This window comes from Bufo bufo, chromosome 4, assembly GCF_905171765.1.
Source record: "Bufo bufo chromosome 4, aBufBuf1.1, whole genome shotgun sequence".
Taxonomy (NCBI): Eukaryota; Metazoa; Chordata; class Amphibia; order Anura; family Bufonidae; genus Bufo; species Bufo bufo.
In genome coordinates this window covers 604,867,869-604,893,767 of record NC_053392.1, presented here as the reverse complement: position 1 = coordinate 604,893,767, position 25,899 = coordinate 604,867,869, and the positions used below count along the sequence as shown (strand labels likewise).

At 46.3% G+C, this 25,899-nt stretch overlaps 1 protein-coding gene across 1 annotated transcript in view; it reads right to left on the bottom strand.

Annotated features, from left to right (window-relative positions):
* Positions 1-25,090, bottom strand: part of LOC120999352 (nuclear RNA export factor 1-like) — a 63,363-nt gene extending 38,273 nt beyond the window's left edge. The window contains exons 1-4 of the mRNA XM_040430220.1: positions 24,914-25,090; positions 23,145-23,228; positions 22,424-22,528; positions 21,501-21,611 (exon numbers count right to left, since the gene is read on the bottom strand). Of these exons, the coding sequence (XP_040286154.1) occupies positions 21,501-21,611; positions 22,424-22,528; positions 23,145-23,228; positions 24,914-25,090 (477 nt within the window). The remainder of the gene's footprint in view (positions 1-21,500; positions 21,612-22,423; positions 22,529-23,144; positions 23,229-24,913) is intronic.
* Positions 25,091-25,899: the final 809 nt, after the last annotated feature.

Genomic DNA, 25,899 nt, shown 5'->3' with positions numbered 1-25,899 from the left:
TGTATAAAAAGCTGAACTACAGGGAATCAAGAAAACAAAAAAAGAGATGGACCTGCCAGCTACGGGCCTGGTCACCGCCTACATCCAAGTAAGCAGCGCATGTAGTTGGCAGCGCACGCTCCCGGGCACAGTGGTCACCGTCGCCGGCTGATCCGCTGCTCATGGGAAACAGATGGCACCGCAAAGTGCAGGCAGATGCCATCATTTCTACCATAAAGTTCATCTGTTTCCCGCAGTCTTTTAAACCATGCTACGTACTGAAGGGTTCATACATTTCAGGTGTATTGTATCAGAATATTCGTATCCTGCAAGGTAGGATTTTCCTTTTTTTAATATCTGCTACACAGCAAAAATCGTATATAAAAAGGGAAAGATATAAGACCAAGATTAAAACTGATCGACGACTCATTTATCACCGCCGGGGCCTCCAGCGAGCACAGAAAACAAGATTTTTGTAAAACTTACCAGTAAAATCTCTTTCTCGCTCTTCATTGGGGGACACAGAGACCGTGGGTATAGCTATGTCCTCTAGGAGGCGTTGACACTAGTAAAAGCGGTTAGCTCTCCCCCCCCCGGGAGCTATACCCCCTCCAGCCTGGAGAGAGCGCTTCAGTTTGTGTACAAGCCGTAGGAGAAGCAAGTAAACCAACGAAAAAACGTGGAACAGCAACAATGCCAAGGAACCACAACGGGGTTTTAACCAGCAACAGCCACAACTGTGGCCGAACAACAACGGTGGGTGGGTGCTGTGTCCTCCAATGAAGAGCGAGAAAGATTTTACTGGTAAGTTTTACAAAAATCTCGTTTTCTCGCCCATATTCATTGGGGGACACAGGAACAGTGGGACGTCCAAAAGCAATCCACAGGGAGGGAAAAACCACAGACCCATGGAAGCAAGCGTCCCTGCAGGAATCTAGGAAACTGCCGCCTGCAAGACCATGCGGCCCAAGGCAGCGTCCGCCGATGCATAAGTATGCACCTGGTAAAATTTTGTGAATGTGTGTAAGGAGGACCAAGTAGCTGCCCTGTACCACTGTGCGGCCGAAGCGAGATTCCTCCGAGCCTAAGAAGCGCCCAGCGCTCTGGAGGAGTGAGCTGTGACACCTAAGGGCGGATCCCTGCTCCGGGTGCAGTATGCTTCAGCAATTGTAAACCGAGTCCAACGTGCGATTGCCACCTTGGAGGCCGGCAATCCCTTGCGAGGACTCTCCAGAATGACAAAAAAGAGAGTCTGTACGCCAGAAGGGAGCGGAGGTTGCTAATAAATCATCAGAGCCTTGACAATGCCCAAATGATGCAACTCCCTTTCCCTAGGGTGTGAAGGAGAGGGACCGTGAAGGAAGGACAATTTCTTCATTGATATGGAAGTCAGAGACCACCTTCGGGAGTAAAAGAAGGAACGGGCTGGAGAACCGCCTTATCCTTGTGAAGAACCAGGAAGGGTTCTCTGCAAGAGAGCGCCGCCAACTCGGACACCCGTCTGATAGATGTGGAGAAGACTGGAGCGCTGAGAGGACTATATTCAGATCCCAGGCGGTAGAGGAGGACGGTACGGAAGAACCGTATGTGCCACTCCCTGAAGGAAGGTTTTCATGGGCCCCCGGGGGAGCCGGAAGACGCTGGAAAGGCGGTGTCTAAAAGGATAGAAAGTGCCGACACCTGACCCTTCAAGGAACTAAGGGCTAACCAAGGTCCAACCCTGAGTGAGGGGATGTCCTGGTTTTCACAGAAGCCCAACAAGGACCTCCAGGTCCTATAATAGATCCTGGGCGATGCAGGCTTCCTGGCCTGAATCATAGTGCGGATGACGTCTGCCAAAAACCCACTTCGCGTCGGAATGGCGGTTTCAATAGCCACGGCGTCAAACGAAGAGACCTTAATGCTGATGGAAGACAGGACCCTGCGAAGAAGGTCGTCTCTGAATGGCAGTGACCAAGGGGCCAATCCGGAGCGACTAGGATTGTCAGAATGCCCTCCATCTTGATCTTCAGTAGAACCTTTTGTAGGAGGGGAAGGGAGGAAAACACGTAAGGAGGGAGAACTCCTTCCAAGGAGATATCAGGGCGTCCACGCCGCATGCTTCCGGATCTCTTGCTCGGGAGAGAAAGGTGGGAATCTGTCGTGTAGATACCGTTAGCACACCCGGGACAAATGGAAAGAGGGATGTGGTGGGCACCACAGCCCACCAGTCGGGACCGGAGCGTGTCTGGAATGGAAAGCCACAAAACGAATACCCCGTGCTACCAAGGCATGCGGGGTGGCTATGAACCATGAGCCAGAGGAGAAAAGACAGAAGGAGAAGAATAGGCTAGATCTAAAGCCCATTCCCCATCTCAGACCGGCGCTATACAGAAGTAGCCTAAGGATTTTGTGGCTGTGCAAAAACTCCGCCTGAGGAGTAGGCCAGGCAAGGGGAGTCACACTGTATTGCTAGCCCTATACCCCAGCAGAGGAGGGGGCCACCCGCAGAGGCCACCGAATTCAGTGGTAGAAGAATCCACCACCTGGAGCTGTGCAGTAAGAAACCTAGTATGTAGTGGTAACGTAAATACCGCTCTCACAGTAGTAGCCAGCGCTTGCCCCGTCAGCGCCAACTGAGGGGGAGGCCTGAGACTATCCGTAGAAGCCATGTACCATACTGTCCCAGTTAAGTAGAGCTAACCTTATAAAAACTCTACCTGGAAGGGCGCTGAACAGGAGCAACTGCCCAAAGCTAGCGCAAGGGTAGGACCCCTACCTGAGGGGGATGTCCCACTGCCTCGACCACGAACTCGAGCATTAGCGTAAAAGCTGCACCTGTGGAGGAGAACACGTTGTAGTAGCAAAACCAGAGTGCCAGCATAACCACTTCCCAGAGAAGGAGGAGGAGTGGTGGATAGAGAATATGGAGTCAGTGAAAACACCCGACTCGCTGGAACGTACTCACCATATATGTGCAATGGAGTACGCACTACGTATTGATGCGGACAATATCATGACCGACTGGAACAACGGAGGCCCATGGAGGTGGGGGGTCTCTAGGACACTTAAGTGATGCTAGGAAACCCCCTGAGAAGACAGGTGATGTTATAATCATGCCCAAAACCAGCACCAACAAGAAAAGAAGGATACAATGAGGAATAGCCACCGTATCCACTGGCGGCACCCATGTACCACTAGAGTAAGAGTACCGGGCACCCGCGAGTACCAACTGTTGCCACGCCCCACTTGTGAAATAAGCTAAGGCACAGAGAGCCGTGGCGTTGTTGAATTTGCGGTATCCCAAGATGTTCAGTTATTCCCCTGCTAGTGGATCACTAGTGGAAGAGGGTAATGCAACGGGAAGCACGGTGATGTGCAACACTCCGCCTATGGAAGGATAGCGCGACAGTCGGGACCGTAACCAATGGTAGTGCAATTACCCTACCTATGGAAGGTGGAATGCGCACGCAGTGGTAGGGAAAATACTCCACCTATGAAGGGGGGTTAATGCCCACGGCGGGAACTAGTGCATATGGAGAGTCCTGTACCCCATAGGAGTGCAATTATTGCACCTAAGTAAGGGGGTAATGCATACAGCACACACTGTAACCAGTGATAATGTCATCGCGCCACCTATGGAAGGGGCTAATGCATACGGCACATACTGAACCCAGTGGGGATGCAATTCCACCACCTACAAAAGGGGGAATGTGTACGTCCGGCACTGAAAGTGTTATTGTACTTCGTCCACCTATGGCAGCGGACAATGTATAAGGCAAGTACTGTATGTATCCCAAAGTAGTGCAATTACTCCGCCTATTGAAGGGGGTAATGCATACGACAAGTACTGCCGGCCACCGTAGACGCAATCATGGCAGATTGCTTCGGATTCATGTCAGGGTCTGAATCAGTGATTCCCCCCCCCCCACCCCCCCTCGGACTGACCCACTCTTGTGAGGGAGGGTGTGTCTGAGCGTGACCCAGGGAGGAAGGGTGGGGGTGCGGAGATATTCGAGGAGAAAAGATGTCCTGCGGTCCGCTTGCGCGTAGGTCTACCCCTCAGAATCTCGCCCCTGGCAGTTGCGAACTGCGCAGGTGGGGATTTATCAACTGAACTACCCAGAGGGTGGAATGGGAACTTCTAAAGGTCCGTCCACCGGATTGCGCAGGCGGTGCGTTATCAACCAAACGACCACGGAGGGTGGATTGGAAATGACGGAGGTCCTCTATTGAATTGAGCACATGGAGAATTATCAACCAAACGACCCAGGAGAGTGCATTGGAAATGACAGAGATCCTTCATTTGATTGCGCAGGTGGAGGATTGACAGCCAAGCAGCCCCGGAGGGCGTATGGGAATCCTTCAGGGGTCCTTCACTGTATTGCGCAGGTGCATGCAGAATTATCAACCAAGCGGCCGTGTAGGGCGGATTGGGAACTATGAGAGGTCCTCCTGTGACCGGAACAGGGCACGGGCCCAGTCTGGAACCGCACGGTCAGTGATCCTGCGGTGATGTGTGCTGAGGAAGCCGGGGCCTGTATCAAATGCTCTCTGGGACTGGGATGCCTAGCCTCAAATGGATAAGCGGTAGGAAGGGTTAATTCTTGCAATTGCACTGCCTAACCTTTGATAACCCATGCCGGCCTAAAAGAAGTGGCTGGCCAGGAAGGGTTAAAGTGACTTGAAGACCAGGGGCGGTGCTCAGCTGGCTTCTGGGGGAGGGGAACAGCTAGGCGGGAAGAATTCGCGCCAGCCCGCCACCCTCCCTCCACCCCCTCATACCAGGGGATGAAGTTGCAGCCTAGTATGCCGCAAAGCCGGGGCCTAATTTTAATACATGGCCGACCGGGAACATCGCCGGACGCCCGGGGGACAGAAGGACCCGGAGAGGCGCGCAATCCGCACCCATCAGCCGGGGGTGCCCGTGCAGTGGGCCGGGAAGGAAAGAGACACCGCCGCCCACCGCTGGAACCTGGAGTCGGACAGAGGCAGCCACCCCCGCAGCCGGAGTCCCCCATGCTCTACAGTGCTCCGCGGCGCGCGAGGCGTCTGCGATATTGTCGGTGCCGGCATTAACCCTTTTGGAGCGGCGACTGAATATGCCGCTGGATATCGGGGCCAAGGAGAGGAGCGCCCGCTCGGCCGCCCACTGAGAATCAGAGGGCATGGTCTATTAACCCCCACTGTGCCCAAGTAACCGTCGGCACAGAGGGAGAGAGAGAGGGCCTGCCATAAGATGTCCTGGGGTAGCCTGGTGCCCATTAACCCTATAGACCCCTTAAAACAATTGCCGCCAAAGGGGGAGAGAGGGGGGAGAGGGTTAAACAGACTTACCTAGTCCCGTGTACTCACCTCATCTTCATCCTCTTCTCTTCACCCTCCCTAAGTGGACCGCAAGGTCCCCTTTTCCAGCAGGGTCACCTCCTCAGCAGCTGGCACCGGAGTGGCAGGAGTCTGGTATGGCAGGAGGGTCTTTTTCTTTGGCGGACCTAGGTGACCCTTTGGCTGGCGGGAAGAAGGGGAGCTGGGCTGCCCTGGATCCTCCTTTTGCTTCTGTGGGGAGGTTGAGCGGTGAGGGACTCCGACACCGGCCTTGCTCCCCGGGATAACAGAGAGGCTGGGCGACTCCGTTTCCCAAACCTAAAAGGGAAAAAGGAAAAAGAAAAAAGAAAGAATCAGTAAGCCGCCCTGCATAAGACAGGGAGGTCTTGCCTCCTGCAGACACCATGCTAAAACTGAAGCTCTCTCTCCAGGCTGGAGGGGGTATAGTTGCCAGGGGAGGCGCTAACAGCTTTATCTAGTGTCAGCGCCTCCTAGAGGACATAGCTATACCCACGGTCTCTGTGTCCCCCGATGAATATGGGCACGAAACAGCAGTGCCATTTTTTGTTCCCTGCCTTCCCAGACCCATAACTTTTTTTATTTTTCCTTTTTACATAGCATGTGAGAGCTTGTTTTTTCGGGAACAAGTTGTACTTTTTAATTTCAACATTTAATATTGCATACGATATCATGGAGTATGCTAAAAATATTTTAAAAAATCCAAATGGGGTGGAATTGGGAAAAAAATGCAATTGCACCACAGTTTTACGGGTTTTGTTTTTACAGCATTCCCTATGTGGTACAGCGATACCAGATTTATATGGGTTTTTCTTGTGTTTTGATATTGAAGAAAAAAAATCTTAAACTTAAAAAAACTGAAATAAATAAAATTATTTTTCTCATTGCATCGTCATATTCTGGTCCCCATAATTTAAATATATTTATTTTGGGACATAACGATGCCTGTGATATATTTTCTGTTTTTATTTATTTTAATTATGGGGAAGGGGGTGCGATTTGAATTTCAATATATTTAAAAAGAATATATATATATTTTTTTTAAACCAACCAAGATCCGAAGTCGCATCGTTCAAAAATTCGTTTGAATGCTGTATGGAGATGGGTCTCCGTACGGCATTCAAACGAATTTTTGAACGAAGCGACTTTGGATCTTGGATCTGAAGCACGCTTCATTCAACACTAACTGTGATGCACGGCAGATTCAGACCCCAATAGGTTCTATAGGATCTGTTTGGCTCTGTTCAGGTCAGTTATGTGCCACATCCGGCAATTCCGTCATTTCCATTTTCTCCTATAACAGAGCAGGACAATGGAAATTAAGAGCGCTGGTGTGGAAAAGGCCTAACAGAAAACATTGCACTGCTTATGTTGTGTATTTTACACTAAAATTCAGCCTATTAGGCCAGATAGACTTCTGTACATGGCAGATCCGGAGGCCATTGTCAGGCCTCAACAGCAACCAGATTCACTGAAAAACTAATCGTGGTTTACGTTCCGCCAAGGAGTACCAATCACTGACCAAAGGAACGTTGTATGGAATTAACTAAAATCAATCTTTATTAGATCTATCTAAAAAATAAACGGGAAGGATACACTCTACCCTAAATTAAAGCCCTCATAGTGGATAAACATCTGTCCACAACATCTCAAGCGACAAACTACCAAACAACCAGCCGGTCTGCCTGGAGCACACGTCACACCGCGTGCGTGGTCGCAAGGGTGTGGACACGAATCAACTAAGAAAACCACAGACTACTCAGAAGGGAGTGCGGTAGCCAGCAAATGCACCCAACCTACTGTAGTCCCTAGCAGTGTATGACTGCTCCTGTGCTACCTCCACAGCAGGTGTGTGCGACAATACTGCCATTAACCCCTTCAGGACCCTGGGATTTTCCATTTTTGCGTTTTCGTTTTTCACTCCCCACCTTCCCATAGTCCCAACTAGCTTATTTTTTGCGGGACAAGTTGTACTTTCTAATGACACAATTTACGGTTGCATACCATGTAGTAGGGAGCGGGAAAAAAAAAGTTCCAAATGGGATAGAATTGGGGGGAAAAAAAAAAACACAATTCTGATAAAGGTTTTTTTTTTGTTTTTGTTTTTTACATTGTACACTATGCGGCAAAATTGACCTGTTATCTTCATTCTCCAGGTCAGTACGGTTCCAACGATACCACACCTTTGAGGAATTTTTTTTTTTTTCATAACCATATTTTGACCCCCATAACTTTTTGTAGCTAGGTGTACGGGGCTGTGTGAGGGCTCATTTTTTGCGGGACAAACTGTTCTTTTCAGTGATATCAATTTTAAGTGAGTGCGGCTTTTTGATCACTTTTTCTTAACCGCCTCACGTCCGCCCATAGGATATAAACGTCCTATGGGTGGACGTCTATTTCTGACAGCACGTTTTAAAACGTCCTGTCAGAAATAGCAGCTGCACGCTAATCGTGCAGCTGCTGATCGGGTTGCCCGCTGTCAGTGACAGCAGGGCAACCCTAAGACAAGGCAGGGACAGTGCCCAGGTGTCCCTGCCTTCACGATCGCTGCAGACACAGCGCTCACCGAGCGCTGTGTCTGCAGAGCAGGAAGCGCTGTGCGCTTCCTGTTCCGGCCCGGCGGTCATGTGACCGCCGTGACCGGAGAGTGCAGGGGCTGTGTGAGGTCTCTCAGAGACCTCGATCAGCCCTGCTGTGAGGCTGTACAGCGCAGGATTGCTGCTGTACAGCCTCTATAGGGGTGCATTTGTCCTGTAACTGGGGCTACTATGTCAGCCCCAGTTACAGGAGAAATCAACAGTGAAAAAAAAAAGAAAAAGTGAAGCAAATGTCCCCCAGAGGTCTTGTATGACCTTATGGGGGACGAAAAGTGTAAAAAAAAATAAAAAAAATAAAGGGTTGAAAAAATAAAATAAAATAAAGTTTCACATGTAAAAAAAAAAAAGTTCCCAAGTTAGGAATAAAAAAAAAAAAATTAAAATAGAAAAAATAAAGTAAAATAGACATATTTAGTATTGCCGCGTCCGTAAAAACCAGCTCTATAAAAATATCACATGACCTAACCCCTCAGATGAACACCGTAAAAAATAAATTAAAAAAACTGTGTCAAAACAAGCAATTTTTGTCACCTTGCATCACAAAAGGTGCAACACCAAGTGATCAAAAACGCGTATGTCCCACAAAATGGTGCCAATAAAACCGTCACCTCATCCCGCAAAAAATGAGCCCCTACATAAGAAAATCTCTCAAAAAATAAAAAAACTATAGCTCTTAGAACATGGAGACACTAAAACATAATTTTTTTGGTTTCAAAAATGCTATTATTGTGTTAAAGTGAAACAAATAAAAAAAAGTATACATATTAGGTATTGCCGCGTCCGTAAAAACCAGCTCTATAAAAATATCACATGACCTAACCCCTCGGGTGAACACCGTAAAAAAAAAAAAAAAAAAAACTGTGTCAAAACAAGCAATTTTTGTCACCTTGCATCACAAAAGGTGCAACACCAAGTGATCAAAAACGCGTATGTCCCACAAAATGGTACCAATAAAACCGTCACCTCATCCCGCAAAAAATGAGCCCCTACATAAGAAAATCTCTCAAAAAATAAAAAAACTATAGCTCTCAGAACATGGACACATTAAAACATAATTTTGTGGTTTCAAAAATGCTATTATTGTGTAAAACTTTAATAAATGAGAAAAAGTATACATATTAGGTATCGCCACGTCCGTAACAATCTGCTCTATAAAAATGTCACTTGACTGAACCCCTAAGGTGAACGCTGTAAAAATAAATAAATAGAAACTGTGCTAAAACAACCAATTTTTTGGTCACCTTGCCCCATAAAGTGTTATATTGAATGATCAAAAAATCATATGTACCCAAAAAAAATACTAATAAAACTGGCACCTTATCCCCTAGTTTCCAAAATGGGGTCACTTCTTGGGAGTTTCTACTGTAAGGGTGCATCAGGGGGCTTCAAATGGGACATGGCATCTAAAAACCATGTGGAGTTCCTTTCCTTCTGCGCCCTGCCGTGTGCCCATACAGCAGTTTACGACCACATGTGGGGTGTTTCTGTAAACCGCAGAATCTGGGTAATAAATATTGAGTTTTGTTTGGCTGTTAACCATCGATGTGTTAGAGAAAAAAATTGATTAAAATGGAAAATCGGCCAAAAAAGTGAAATTTAAAAATTTGATCTCCATTTTCCTTTAATTCTTGTGGAACGCCTAAAGGGTTAACAAAGTTTGTAAAATCGGTTTTGAATACCTTGAGGGGTGTAGTTTCTACAATGGGGTCATTTATGGGGGTATCCACTATGTAGGCCCCACAAAGTGACTTCAGACCTGAACTGGTCCTTATAAAGTGGGTTTTGGCAATTTTCTTAAAAATTTGAAGAATTGCTTCTAAACTTCTAAGCCTTCTAACGTCCTAAAAAAATAAAATGACATTTCCAAAATGATGCCAACATAAAGTAGACATATGGGGAATGTTAAATAATAAATATTTTATGAGGTATCACTTTCTGTTTTAAAAGCAGAGAAATTGAAATTTAGAAAATTGCGATTTTTTTTAAATTTTTGGGTAAATTTGGGATTTTTTCATAAATAAAGGTGAAATATTTTGACTCAAATTTATGACTATCATGAAGTACAATGTGTCACGAGAAAACAATCTCTGAATGACTTGGATAAATAAAGGCGTTCCAAAGTTATTACCACATAAAGTGAGATATGTCAGTTTTGCTAAATTTGGCCTGGTCAGGAAGGGGGCAAAGGGCCCAGATGGGAAGTGGTTAAAACATTTTTGGGTAGTTGAAGTGAAAAAAAAATGGCAAAATGGCAAATTGGCAGTCCCCCCCCCCCCCTCGCTACGCCATTTGTCGTGTGCCATTAATATTGTTATATTTTAATAGTGTGGGCGATGCCCATGATGTTTATTTATTTATTGGTTAAGTATTTAAATTTTAAGGAAAGGGGGGAGATTAGAACTTTTACGTTTTTATAATTTTTTATATTTTTAAAAACTTTTGAATGCCCATAGTATTCAGTGATGGCTAAATAGCCATCATTGAAGACTTCAATTGCACTATATCAATACAAGGCTGCCACCTAGTGGCTTGTATTGATATATACATCTAATTGACTCTAAAGTCTGCTTGAGGCTTCGGTCAATTAGATCAAGGTAACAAGGTCCCCCGATCTCAGCCGGGGAACGCTGTTACCGGATCGGAAGCACGCGGCTTCCGGTTCCGGTCTGACCACGGCATCTGAAAAGGTAAGATGTATGCGATCAGCCTCGCGTCCTGAGGCTGCGGCAACAGCTCTAGAATGGCCATACGCGGTCGCAAGAGCGCGCAGGTTATAAGGAGGAGGTCCCTCCCCTCCACAGGATCGAGCCCCTGGGACGGCCAATGGAACGGCTGAGCCGCAGTTCATCCCCGCCCCTCCCACCGGCCCACTTACTGGAGCTTTCACATGGGGAGTGTCAAAACACTCTTGTGGCAGCACGACATCTGAGTGAAAAGGTTTTGTTTGATGAATATATTGAATATGGTGTGTATGCAAATAACACCAAATGTATGTTCCTGTACAACCTAGCCGCTCAACTAGATGTCCTGAGTATATGTGCTGAATTGTCGTATGAGACAATAGTATCCACTCCATCAAGGGAAATATATCATGGACCTCTGTATATAGGGACCCCCAGATGAACCAGGAGGTGCCCCACAGACTGTCATATATCTTCTATATAAAAAGAATCTTCATATAAAAGAAAGGATAAAAAAAAAAAAAAAAAAATGTATATAAAAAAAAAATTATATGATCCTTCAGGAGGACATAAACACCTCTAAGTTCTTTTATCGAGTATCTTAATTTGATTTGTGGAAGCAGTGAAACAAAGGGACAATTGTATATGCAAAATATCTATATCGTTTATTATAAAACAAAGAATATAAAATCAATACAATTGCAAAACAAATGATGAAGTTACAAAATAATACCCAAAATTTACCACACGGTGGTGCTAACACACCCCTATCTGATCAGTACAGTGTGACTTAGTGATTTATGACAACCAGTGTCATACTTTTAACAAACAGACTCATACCAAGAGAAACTTAGGATCTTCTGTTTATTAAACAGGCTATAACAATAAAACACGGATTATACAGGAAAATAACTGGTATCCCTTGACTCTGTTTTCCTATGACCAATCAAAAATATATATGATATGATATTAATATGATAAAATATTCAGCTCGGCAATCAGACTATGGAAAATAACTTTCCAAGGGTTTTAGTCCTCTTTTCAAATAATGTCAGATCTTCCATTAACAATATGCATCTTTGCTAAGAGAATAATCAGCATTATGGAGGCACCTAACACTATATATTCCCACAGTATGGGGACTCTTGGCTATATACCGAGAGAAATATCTTAATATCACGAGCAGTAAACACAAATATACGTTACCGGGGCAAAGGTAGCCAGAGTTTAGATGGGACCAGTTCTCAAGAACTTTCCTAGTAACCCAAAAAATAATCCAAGTTTCTTCTGGTAAAGTTTTCTTTTTGAGTTTCTTTTGGTCTTGAATGAATGGATGGATCAATGGATCTCCCTTGCTGCTCCGCACACGAGTAATTAATCCCCCCCCCCTTATCTAAGAATCATCCCCTTTAGATTAGGGATTTCCAATCAGGTAAGGTGGGTGTATTCGCATGCTAATAACACAACAACGTCATATTAACTCTTGATATGGCATAAAACAAATGATAAAATAATATAATATTGTCTATCTGCCTCCAGATGGCACTGTGGTACTGCAGATGAACATCACAACTTTAAACATTAAAACGAAATATCTAATGATACGTTCACATGACCTTCTTAACCTTTTTAATATACATCATTGAGGAAGGTCTTTTCCTGACACTTTTAATTACCTATATCCTGGACTTGTTGGAGTCACTGTCTTCTCCTATCTTTTTGAAATATATGTTAACTTGATAAAAAATTTATTTGACGGCCTTAAAACTTGTCATCGGAACTTGTATATTTCACTTATCTACATCCCTGAATAACTTTTGTTTTGAAATAACTTAACTCTTCTCAGAAATCCAATTACCAGAAACTTACTTCAGTGTCTCTGTATCCTCCACAATACATTCTAAATGATAAATACATAGTACAATATATATATATAAATCGATACATTGTTACACATAGACAACACATTATATGAACTATAGGTTAAAATATGTTCTAAACTAAATATACCATACAGAGATATATATAATATAATTATGAATATATAAATTGAACCTCATACAGCAGGTGTGCCTCAAGGATATGAATTCTTATCACGTTATGGCTTATCCATGAAACAACCTTGTTCCCTTCAGACAGACATGTCTGAGGAAGCTGGTGTACTCCCCATAGATAAACCCATATCCTTAGCAATAACTTTTAAATACCATGTCCGTTCATGTTCACAATTATTTTTATATAAACTGAACTTGCCATGAACTCATCTTGGCTTCCTCAGCCACATAAGGCCTCTTTCACACGGGCGTTGCGGGAAAATGTGCGGGTGCGTTGCGGGAATTTTCCGCATGAGTGCAAAACATTGTAATGCGTTTTGCACTTGCGTGAGAAAAATCGCGCATGTTTGGTACCCAAACCCGAACTTCTTCACAGAAGTTCGGGCTTGGGATCGGTGTTCTGTAGATTGTATTATTTTCCCTTATAACATGGTTATAAGGGAAAATAATAGCATTCTGAATACAGATGCATAGTGCATAGTAAAACATCGCTGGAGGGGTTAAAAAAAAAATATATAATTTAACTCACCTTAGTCCACTTGATCGCGATGCCCGACATCTCCTTCTGTCTTCATCTGATCTCTGTGCAGCAACAGGACCTTTGGTGACGTCATTCCGGTCATCACATGATCCATCACCATGGTAAAAGATCATGTGATGGATCATGTGATGATCGGAGTGACGTCAGCAAAGGTCCTTTACCTGTAAAATGCTCACCACAGGTCCTGTTCAGCAAAGGAGACAGAAGGAGATGCCGGGCCGCGATCAAGTGGACTAAGGTGAGTTAAATAATATATTATTTTTTTTTTAACCCCTCCAGCGATGTTTTACTATGCATTCTGTATTCAGAATGCTATTATTTTCCCTTATAACGATGTTATAAGGGAAAATAATAATGATCGGGTCTCCATCCCGATCGTCTCCTAGCAACCGTGCGTGAAAATCGCACCGAATCCGCACTTGCTTGCGGATGCTTGCGATTTTCACGCAACCCCATTCATTTCTATGGGGCCTGCGTTACGTGAAAAACGCACAAAGAGGAGCATGCTGCGATTTTCACGCAACACACAAGTGATGCGTGAAAATCACCGCTCATGTGAACAGCCCCATAGAAATGAATTGGTCGGTATTCAGTGCGAGTGCAATGCGTTCAACTCACGCATCGCATCCGCGCGGAATACTTGCTCGTGTGAAAGGGGCCTAACAGAACTTTGGTTCAGGCTGATTTCCTCTTAAAGGCAATGAGCATTCATTTTGGCTATAATATCATTAGATAATATTGTATACTTATGAAAATGCACAACAAGACCCTTCCAGTAAAGAAGGGAACACAGAAGTCCCTGTGATACATAACGCCGGGATGTGGCCACACTAGAGGAAGCAGACAAAGGAGTTGCATTCATTGAGGCCCTGTGGTTGGACCGTGCGCAGTCTAAATATCCACTGTGCCTCCTTTTGCAGTAGCCTCTTGTCAAAGTCCCCTCCTTTAGGAGACCTTCTCACCACTTCCACCCCTTGAAATTTGACCACATCCGCGTCATTGTTATATAAAGTGGAGACGTGCCTCGCAATCGGGGTACCCGCACCTTTACCAATATTGCTAAGATGTTCCCCAATCCTTCTGCGAAATTCAAGGAACATTTTTTCCCCACATACTGTTTACCACATCTGCATGTGGCCAAGTACACAACACCCTTCGTTCTGCAATTAACCCCTTCCCGCATTATCACGTGCATGTACGTGATGGGAACGGGCGGGTGCAGGAGCTGCACCCGCTCGATCCGCAGCACAGGCCCGGCTGTTACTGATAGACGGGCCCCTGCTGCATCCGCCGGCATCGCTGTGTGTGGTGATGCCGGCAGATTAACCCTTTCACATGCGGTAGTCAGCGCTGACCGCGGCACGTGCGGGGTATACAGAGGGAGGGGGCTCCCACTGACTCCATCGCCCCCCCACCTGCGCTGGCAGGGGGTCGATGGTTGCCATGGCAGCGCCGATGCCTTACACAGGCATTGGAGCTGCCAGCCTACGGAAGCCCAGGAGATCCAGCCTGAGCGCTGGGTCTCCTAGGCAACTGTCAGCGTCTTACTGTGTGAGAGGCTGACAGTTCAATTCAGTACAATACAGAATGTATTGTACCGAATTGAAACAGGGATCAAACCCTGAAAAAGTCACAAAGTAGGGCAAATATAAAAAGTAAAATAAAGTGAAAAAAATGAGTTTTTTTATTATAATAAAATTTTTAGTTCCAAGTTAAAAAAAAGCGTCCTTTTTCCAAAATAAAGTAAAAAAAAAAAAAATAAATAAAAATAGGGAAAAAAAGAAAAGTAGACATTACGTATTGCTGCGCTCGTATCGGCTCTATAAAAATATCACATGACCTAACCCCTCAGATGAACACTGTCAAAAAAGTAAAATAAAAACTGTGCTAAAAAATGTCATTTTTTGGTCACCTTACATCACTAAAAGTGCAACACCAAGCGATCAAAAAGGCATTTTCCCACCAAAATAGTATCAATCTAACCATCACCCAATCCCGCAAAAAATTAGCCCCTACCTAAAACAATCGCCCAAAAAATAAAAATAAACTATAGATCTCAGACAATGAAGACACTAAAACATGATTTTTTTTGTTTGTTTCAAAAATATAAGCGTATAAAACTTTAATAAATAAAAAAAAGGAGACATATTAGGTATTGCCACGTCCATAACGACCTGCTCTATAACAATATCACATGAGCTAACCCCTCAGGTGAACACCGAAAAAAAAAAAACGGTGTCAAAAAAGCCATTTTTTGTCACCTTACTTCACAAAAAGTGTAATATCAAGCGATCAAAAAGTCATACACATTCCAAAATTGTACCAATAAAATCGTCATCTCATCCCACAAAAAATAAGACCCTACATAAGACAGTCGGCCAAAAATAAAAAAGAAACTATGGCTTTCAGAGTATGGAGACACAAAAAAAAAAAAAAAAAAAATTCAAAAATGCTTTATTATGTAAAACTGAAACAAACCAAAAAAATTGTCATATTTGGTATTGTCGCATTCGTAACAACCTGCTCTATAAAAAAAGCTCATGATCTGACCTATTAGATGAACATTGTAAATAACAAAAAATAAAAATGGTGCCAAAACAGCTATTTTTTGTTACCTTGCCTCACAAAAAGTGTAATAGAGAGCAACCAAAAATCATATGTACCCTAAAAAAGTACCAACAAAACTGCCACCTTATCCCGTAGTTTCCAAAATGGGGTAATTTTTTGGAGTTTCTACTCTAGGGGTGCATCAGGGGGTCTTCAAATGTGACATGGCCCTCCAAAAACCGTATGGCATTCCTTTCCTTCTGCACCCTGCCGTGTGCCCGTACAGCAGTTTACAATCACAAATGGGGTGTTTCTGTAATCTACAGAATCAGGGTAAAAAATATTGAGTTTTGTTTGGCTGTTTACATATGCTTTGTTACTAGAAAAAATGGATTAAAATGGAAAATTTGCCAAAAAAGTAAAATTCTGAAATTTAATCTCCATTTAACTTTAATTCTTGTGGAACACCTAAAGGGGTAACAAAGTTTGTAAAATCAGTTTCGAATACCTTGAGGGGTATAGTTTCTAAAATGGGGTCATTTTTGGGTGGTTTCTATTATGTAAGCCTCACAAGGTGACTTCAGACATGAACTGGTCCTTAAAAACAAGATTTTTGTGAACTCACCTGTAAAATCTCTTTCTTGCTCGTATCATTGGGGGACACAGGACCGTGGGAATAGCTGCTGCTGCCAGTAGGAGGCGACACTAGGCTGAAAAGTGTTAGCTCCTCCTCTGCCGGCTATACCCCCTCCAGCCTGGAGAGAGCATGTCAGTTTGTGCCCAAGCAGTAGGAGTAGGAGAAAAACCATACATAAAAGCACCCAAAACACAACTAATGCCAGTAGGACCGAACATAACTGAGGATCCTACCAGCAAACCAACCGCTACCACCTGCGGCAATAACATAAAACAATGGTTGGGAGCTGTGTCCCCCAATGAACTAAGCAAGAAAGAGATTTTACAGGTGAGTTCACAAAAATCTCGTTTTCTCGCTCGTATAATTGGGGGACACAGGACCGTGGGACATTCCAAAGCAGTCCACGGAGAGGGAAGAACCACACGCCCATTGAAAACGTCCTCGCAGAAGCTTAAGACACTGCTGCCTGCAAGACCTTGCGGCCTAGAGCAGCGTCCGCTGATGCAAAAGTATGCACCTGGTAAAACTTGGTAAACGTGTGCAAGGAATACCAAGTCACTGCCTTACACCGCTGTGAAGCGGAAACCTGGTGGAAACGAGCCCAAGAAGCGCCCACCGCCCTGGTCGAGTGGGCCGTGATACCGAGGGGCAGTGCCTTGCCCCGGGAGCGGTATGCCTCAGCGATTTCCGAGCGAATCCACCTGGCCATCGTCATCTTAGAGGCTGGCAAGCCTTGCGGGGACCATCAGGAACAACAAATAGGGAGTCTATACGGCGAAGCAGAGAACAATGTCTCCGTTGACGTGAAAGGCAGACACTACCTTCGGCTGAAAAGAAGGTACCGGGCGGATCACTGCCTTATCTTGGAGGAAAACAAGAAAAGGCTCCTTACAAGAAAGCGCTGCCAATTCCGAAATGCGCCAGTTGGATTTGACTGCCCCCGGGAATGCAACCTTCCAGGAAAGAATACGGAGGGAAACAGCGTCTAGAGGCTCCAAAGGAGCAGATTGATGGGAACCAAGGACAAGGTTCAAGTCCCAAGAGGGCAAAGGGGGGGCTATACGGAGGGAAAGTAAGAGCCACCCCTTGTAGAAGGTCTTAACCGGGGCCTGTCCTGCTAACGGACGCTGGGAAAAAATTTGACAGCGCCGACACGTGTCCCTTTAAAGAACTAAGAGCCAGACCCCAAATCCAGACCCAATTGCAGAAAGGAAAGGATGGTGAGAAGCGCAGTGGAGAGAGGCTACGTTCCCCACAGAAGCGCAGAAAAAAACGGAAGGAAAAACAGGGCCCAGGAAGAGAGTGAGCCCTGCCAGGGATGTTACCCAGTGCCCCCCTGTGAAAATTAAGGGATGGAAGGCTTCCATCCTAACTCGGTGGCCGAAATAGAGAGGGAAAGGGAGGGAAGGGGAGGGAAGGGGAGGGAGAAGGAGGGAATGGAAGGGGGCGCAGATAATACTCGCCCCATCTTCATCCTCTTCTCTTCACCCCTTCTCAGAGTCCAGCAGGGTCACCTCTTCAGCAGCTGGCACCCAAAGTGGCAGGAAACTGGAATGGCGGGGGGGGGGGGGGGGGGGGGTGTCTCGTTGGATCCAGGTGACCCTTAGGCTGGAGGGATGCAGGGGAGCTGGGCTGCCCTGGTCCACCTTTTCTTCTTGGGGGAGGTCGGGCGGTAAAGGTATCCGACACTGGCCTTGCTCCCGGGGTAGACAGAGGGGCTAGGCGCCTCTGTTTCCCCTACCTAAAAAGGGAAAAAGATAAAACAAAAAAAAATAACAAAAAGGAAGCCGCCAGAAATGACAAGGTAAGAATCCGCACGGCGGAAAGAGCTAGTTATGGACAAGCAAACCTCCGAGCTCAACAAATTCATTCTGATGGAGAGCTCACTCTCTCGAGTACGAGGGAGAAGGAAAAAGAAGGGAAAACAATGTCCTGTCGACGTGGAAGGCGGCGACTACCTTCAGCAAAAAAGAAGGTAATGGGCGGAGCACTGCCTTATGTGAGTACCTGTCAAGAAAAACGTACGTACAAGAAAGGCGCCCCCCAACTCCCAAATTCGTTGGGTGGAAAAACCCGCCTCAACTAAGAAAGCCGCCCTGCATAAAGCAGGGAGGTCTGCCTCCTACGACACTAAGCTAAAAACTGACATGCTGGAGGGGGTATAGCCTGCAAGGGAGGAGCCAAGTCTTTTTTCAGCCTAGTGTCGCCTCCTAGTGGCAGCAGCAAGCTATACCCACGGTCCTGTGTCCCCCCAATGATACCAGCGAGAAATTTATTTTTAAGCACATTAGCGGTTGATGGGATTTTTTACATGATATATTTCCCCTGATGGAGTGGATACTATTGTCTCATGTAACACTACAACACATATACTCAGGACATCTAGTTGTGCGGCTAGGTTGTACAGGAACATACAGTCGTGGCCAAAAGTTTTGAGAATTACATAAATATTGGAAATTGGAAAAGTTGCTGCTTAAGTTTTTATAATAGCAATTTGCATATACTCCAGAATGTTATGAAGAGTGATCAGATGAATTGCATAGTCCTTCTTTGCCATGAAAATTAACTTAATCCCAAAAAAAACTTTCCACTGCATTTCATTGCTGTCATTAAAGGACCTGCTGAGATCATTTCAGTAATCGTCTTGTTAACTCAGGTGAGAATGTTGACGAGCACAAGGCTGGAGATCATTATGTCAGGCTGATTGGGTTAAAATGGCAGACTTGACATGTTTAAAGGAGGGTGATGCTTGAAATCATTGTTCTTCCATTGTTAACCATGGTGACCTGCAAAGAAACGCGTGCAGCCATCATTGCGTTGCATAAAAATGGCTTCACTGGCAAGGATATTGTGGCTACTAAGATTGCACCTCAATCAACAATTTATAGGATCATCAAGAACTTCAAGGAAAGAGGTTCAATTCTTGTTAAGAAGGCTTCAGGGCGTCCAAGAAAGTCCAGCAAGCGCCAGGATCGTCTCCTAAAGAGGATTCAGCTGCGGGATCGGAGTGCCACTGGTGCAGAGCTTGCTCAGGAATGGCAGCAGGCAGGTGTGAGCGCATCTGCACGCACAGTGAGGCGAAGACTTTTGGAAGATGGCCTGGTGTCAAGAAGGGCAGCAAAGAAGCCACTTCTCTCCAAAAAAAAAAACATCAGGGACAGATTGATCTTCTGCAGAAAGTATGGTGAATGGACTGCTGAGGACTGGGGCAAAGTCATATTCTCCGATGAAGCCTCTTTCCGATTGTTTGGGGCATCTGGAAAAAGGCTTGTCCAGAGAAGAAAAGGTGAGCGCTACCATCAGTCCTGTGTCATGCCAACAGTAAAGCATCCTGAGACCATTCATGTGTGGGGTTGCTTCTCATCCAAGGGAGTGGGCTCACTCACAATTTTGCCCAAAAACACAGCCATGAATAAAGAATGGCACCAAAACACCCTCCAACAGCAACTTCTTCCAACAATCCAACAACAGTTTGGTGAAGAACAATGCATTTTCCAGCCCGATGGAGCACCGTGCCATAAGGCAAAAGTGATAACTAAGTGGCTCGGGGACCAAAACGTTGACATTTTGGGTCCATGGCCTGGAAACTCCCCAGATCTTAATCCCATTGAGAACTTGTGATCAATCCTCAAGAGGCGGGTGGACAAACAAAAACCCAATAATTCTGACAAACTTCAAGAAGTGATTATGAAAGAATGGGTTGCTATCAGTCAGGAATTGGCCCAGAAGTTGATTGAGAGCATGCCCAGTCGGATTGCAGAGGTCCTGAAAAAGAAGGGTCAACACTGCAAATACTGACTCTTTGCATAAATGTCATGTAATTGTCGATAAATGCCTTTGAAACGTATGAAGTGCGTGTAATTATATTTCACTACATCACAGAAACAACTGAAACAGAGATCTAAAAGCAGTTTAGCAGCAAACTTTGTGAAAACTAATATTTGTGTCATTCTCAAAACTTTTGGCCACGACTGTACATTTGGTGTTATTTGCATACACACCATATTCAATATATTCATCAAACAGAACCCTTTCACTCAGATGTCGTGCTGCCACAAGAGAGCGTCTTGTCATATAAAAGTAATACCGCCGTTTGGTCCCTTGTATTCAGTAGGAGTGTTTTGATGCTCCCCGCACCTCCGGCCCTTCCATTGGCCGTCCCAGAGGCTCGATCCTGTGGAGGGGAGGGACCTCCTCCTTATAACCTGTGCGCTCTTGCGGCCACGTCCGGCCATTCTAGAGCTGTTGCCGCAGCCTCAGGACGTGAGGCTGGCGGCTTCTATGTCGTTTGTCCACCATTATATATACTTTGCTCCTGACGAGCCAAAGATGGCGAAACGCGTCGAGCAGCCAGTGGGGGCAAACTAAGGAATTTAGACAGCCAAGTCATTCCCCGTTGATTCGTGCTCACACCGCAGTGGCTGTGTGTACGTGCCCAGCAACGTTATAGTGGGCACGTGCGTTTGTTTTCAATCAGTTAACTGCTAAGTGTGGGCAGAGGTTTACCAACGGGTGTGTTACACCCAGGGCAATAGGTTTATTAGGTTGGTTTACCAAGTTGCCGGGTAATGGATTAATGGCAGTATTGCCGCACATGCCGCTGTGAGACACCTGTTGTGGAGGTAGCACAGGAGCAGTCGTACACTGCTCGGGACTACTGTAGGTTGGGTCCATTTGCTGGCTACCGCACTCCCTTCTGAGTAGTCACACTCACGTGGTTTTCTTAGTTGATTCGTGTCCACACCCTTGCGACTACGCACGTGGTGTGACGTGTGCTCCAGGCAGACCAGCTGGTTGTTTGGTAGTTTGTCGCTTGAGATGTTGTGGACAGATGTTTATCCACTATGAGGGCTTTAATTTAGGGTAGAGTGTATCCTTCCCGTTTATTTTTTAGATAGCTCTATGATGAAGGAGGGAAGCTTTCTCCAATACCAGCTGTCATCATCAGACATCCGCTCCACCCGTGCCAGCCTAAACCTGCAGTGCCATCCACCCGTGCCAGCCTAAACCTGCAGTGCCCTAAAAAGGAGTATGTGCAAGTTGAAGGCCCCTTAGGGAGCACTGTAAAAAGATGTATTCACAGTCACAAAGGGGTTAAGGACAAGGCAGGCAATTAACCATTGAAATTCCTGAAAGTTTTACCTGAATGTGCTCAGCCCTGTGATCCAGGTAGTTCACTGTGTGTAAAGGGCTGACAATACTCATGTCCATCTGCTCGTCCGCTGTGTAGAATGGCTCTGCTCTAATAATTATCTGTAAAATACATGGTATTGTTGGTCTCAATATCATCTCTGGGGCCCAGTACAAACATCTGGAGGGGCACCCAGAACTCCATCATCTATGGGCTAGGCAATTTCTATTAAAAGGGGTTCTCCAGCATTTACATATTGATGACCTATTCTCAGGATAGGTCATCAATATGAGACTGGTCAAGGTCCGAATCCTGGCGACCCCTCCAATCACCTGTATGAGGAGGCCACCAAGTACAGCGCCGTACATTGTATAGTGGCCGTGCTTGGTATTGCAGCTCAGCCCCTATTCACTTCAATGGGACTGAGCTGTGCCTAGACCAGGGATCAGCAACCTTCAGCACTCCAGCTGCTGTGAAACTACAATTCCCAGCATGCTCCATTTATTTCTAGGAGAGTTCGGTGAAGAGCAGATTAAGTATGCATGATGGGAGTTGTAGCTTCACAAGAGCTGGAGGTAGCCTACCCCTGGCCTAGACCAGTGCTGGGCAAACTGCGGCTCTCCAGCTGTTGTAAAACTACAAATCCCATCATGCCCTGCTGTAGGCAGACTGGGCATACAAGGAGTTGCAGTTTTACAACAGCTGGAGAGCCGCAGTTTGCCCATTCCTGGCCTAGACCAGGTGACCGATGAAGGTGACATCACTGGCCTAGGAGGAGGCAGATCAGCGGGGGCCCCAGGAGTCGGGTCCTCGCCGATCTCATACTGATTACCTATTCTGAGGATAGGCCATCAATATGTATATTCAGGAGAACCCCTTTAACACCAAATAGAACAATGCAGCAAAATCTTTTAAAAATGAAGTCGTCAGATACCTTGTGGTAGTGAGCACCTTGTATCTTCTTTGACGCGCGAACCAGACATCTGGCGGTGGAGAAATTGTCCACGAAGAAGGCAGCCATATTTTTAACATAGTGGAACTGGGGGAAAATAATTCATGGTCACTGTTCGCCTGCCTAGAGTTCCAACCATAAAATCCTTGTTTATCGGTGATGGATGGGAATTGGGTGTGCTTTTCGTTCCCTCTTTTTTCAAAACCTCAAACAACCCTGGAAGCCTAAAATCGAATTGGGCTTTACGGGGTTAAAGGGGCTGTCCAACTTTCTTTCAGAGTGACCGGACCGGCAATGGCGATCATCCTTATCTGTTCCCCGCCACTGGGCTCCTGTTCCATCTCTCCACCACTTGCTCTGCAGCTCCCGGTTGACTGTAAAACCGCTGCAGCCAATCACTGTCCACAGTGGTGAAGGGTCACCTGTCTGTCACTGAGTCATGTGTCGCACGGGTGACATGCTGCCCCCCCTAACTGTATGTGGACGCGGGCGCACCTAGGAGATGCAGAGCCGGCGGAGGAGCCGGGAACCCAGTGGCAGGGATCTGGCAAGCATGATCACCACCGCGGGTCCAGTCACTCCGTGGGGTCTAAATGAAAGTTGGACAACCCCTTTAACCCCAAGTCAATCTTAGGCTTCAAGGGGTTTGCCCAAGAAAGATGCGCTAATATGACAGAAGAAATAATAGGAATATTGGAAATACCTGAATAGCTTGCAAGTGGAAGCCGCATTCGTTTTCAATGGAATTCAATAACCACATCTTATCGTATTTCCGTCCATAAGGGATCTACCGACATAAAGAGGGGAGACAGGCAATGGTCAAGAAAGTGTGCAATTTCTGAAGGCATTTGTAACTTAGGAGAGCTGCTATAATACATGGGAGTCAGTGACAGCGGTTGTCCAGTCAATGCTCCTCCCGCCCGACCAGACACGCGACATGAGAGATGTAATTGCTGGGCAGTACAGTTAATGCTGGGCAGTAGGGGTGGGCGATATGGCCTAAAATCTATATTGCGATATAATTTGAAGCATGTGCGATATATTGCGATATATTATTTTCTTCTGTATGTATACAAAAAATACAAATTACAAAACTCCCCCAGGGCCAGTGCCATCAGCCCCAAGCCCCATGGCATTTGCCATTATCTGCCATCAGACATGTCCTTGTCCCCCAGAGCCAGTGCCATCAGCCCCAAGCCCCATGGCATTTGCCATATGTCCCCCAGAGCCATTGCCATCAGCCCCATGGCACTTGCCAGACATGTCCCCCAGAGCCAGTGCCATCAGCCCCAAGCCCCATGGCATTTGCCATCATCTGCCATCAGACATGTCCTTGTCCCCCAGAGCCAGTGCCATCAACCCCAAGCCCCATGGCATTTGCCATCAGCCCCATGGCACTTGCCATCATCTGCCATCAGACATGTCCCCCAGAGCCAGTGCCATCAGCCCCAAGCCCATCCTTTGCAAATAGATCGAGGACACCACGCATGTGCCACCGCACTTAGCTATTTTTGATACCCCTCTAGAAGTGAATGGAGAGCACACTGCATAACTGCGGCCACTGCTCCATTCACTTTTACAGGACTGACAGAAATAGCCGAACCAGCGCTTGGCTATTTTCAGAACTCCCATAGAAATGACTGGAGGGAGGCTGCGCATGCAGCGCGTGCTCTCGTTCACTTTGGGGGCACCGTTCTACAGACGAGTCTGACGTGTCGTGTAAAAATAATTTTGGGCAGCCCAAGTAATAAAATAATAATGAGGCCATGAACTGCCAAGCATGCAAAAATTACAGGACCTAAAACCTCTGACTGTTAAAGGGCTACCGACCATCTCACTGCAGGATGTAGTCTACACAACTGGTTCTAACTGAGGAGATGAGATGTCCCCAAACATGCTCCACTCCATTACAAAACTAGATTTTTGTACTTACCGTAAAATCTGTTTCTCTTCCGTTCATTGGGGGACACAGGCCTTGACCATGGGTATAGCTGCTGCCGCTAGAAGGCGACACTAAGTACAAAGGTGCGAGCTCCTCCCTTCAGCTATACCTGTCCTACAGGGACCAAGCTAATCAGTTTAGTGCAAAAGCAGTAGGAGAAGCCAGACACAAGAAAATCACATTATGTGCAATCCCAGAACCACACAGGCCCGAAAAGGCCCATAAACAAAATAATAGGTGGGAGCTGTGTCCCCCAATGAACGGAAGGGAAACAGATTTTACGGTAAGTACAAAAATCTAGTTTTCTCATCCATCTCATTGGGGGACACAGGCTTTGACCAAGGGACATCACAGAGCGGTCCCAAGGGTGGGCAAAACCAGAAACTCTCCTGTCAGAGAACTGCCGTCTGCAAAACTCTGCACACCTTTGAGTCTCTGGGGCGTACTCTATAAAACTTGGAAAAAATATGCAAAGACGACCAGGTCGCCGCCTTGCACACCTGGAGGGCCGAAGCCCCGTGAGGCCTCACTGCCCGAGCCGAATGAGCAGTCACCCGGATAGGCGGGGCCCGGTCCTTAACGCGGTACGAGTTACGAATCCATCGGGAAATGGAAGTCTTTGACGCTGCCAGCCCTCGTCTCAGTCCCTCTGGAATCACGAACAGGAAATCCGTTCGCCGGAAAGATGCCGTCTGGGACAGATACATTCGAACGGCTCATACCAGGGTATGGAGCAACTGCTCCCGATGATTAGACGGGTCCGGACAAAATGAAGGGAGAATAATCTCCTCATTTAGATGGAATGCCGACACCACCTTCGGCAAGAAGGACTGCACAGGGCGAAAGACCACCTTATCCTGATGGAGGATCAGCAAGGGCAACCGACATGACAGAGCCACGAGTTCCGACACTCTACGGATAGAAGTGATTGCAACCAAAAAAGCCACCTTATAAAGACAGGAAGCGCAGCGACACCTGCTGCAAAGGCTCAAACAGAGAAGATAGTAGAGCGTTTAGCACTAGATTAAGATCCCAAGGATCCAATGGAGGACGGAAAGGGGGCACAGCATGCGCCACCCTCTGCAGAAAAGTCTGAACTGCCGAAAGCGAAGCTAAATTCCGCTGAAAAAGAATGGAGAGAGCCGACACTTGCCCTTTGGGGGAGCTGAGTCAGCCCCAAGTCCATGCCCGACAGCTGTCGCCGCTCGCACCAACTAAAGTAGAACTTCCAGTTCCGGTGGTAGATTCTGGAAGACGAAGGCTTCCTGGACCACCGCATCTGAAAACCCCCGAGCCTTCAGTACGGCGGCTTCAACAGCCATGCCGTTAAATGTAGCGACCCTAAATTCATTTGGAAGATCGGCCCCTGTGACAGCAGGTCCTCCCGGAGAGGAAGACACCAAGGTTCGTCGGCGAGAAGGGCGACTAGAGACGCGTGCCACACCCTGCACGGCCAATCTGGGGCCACGAGAATGACCGGCAGTCCCTCGGACCTGATCTTCCGGAGAAGACGCGG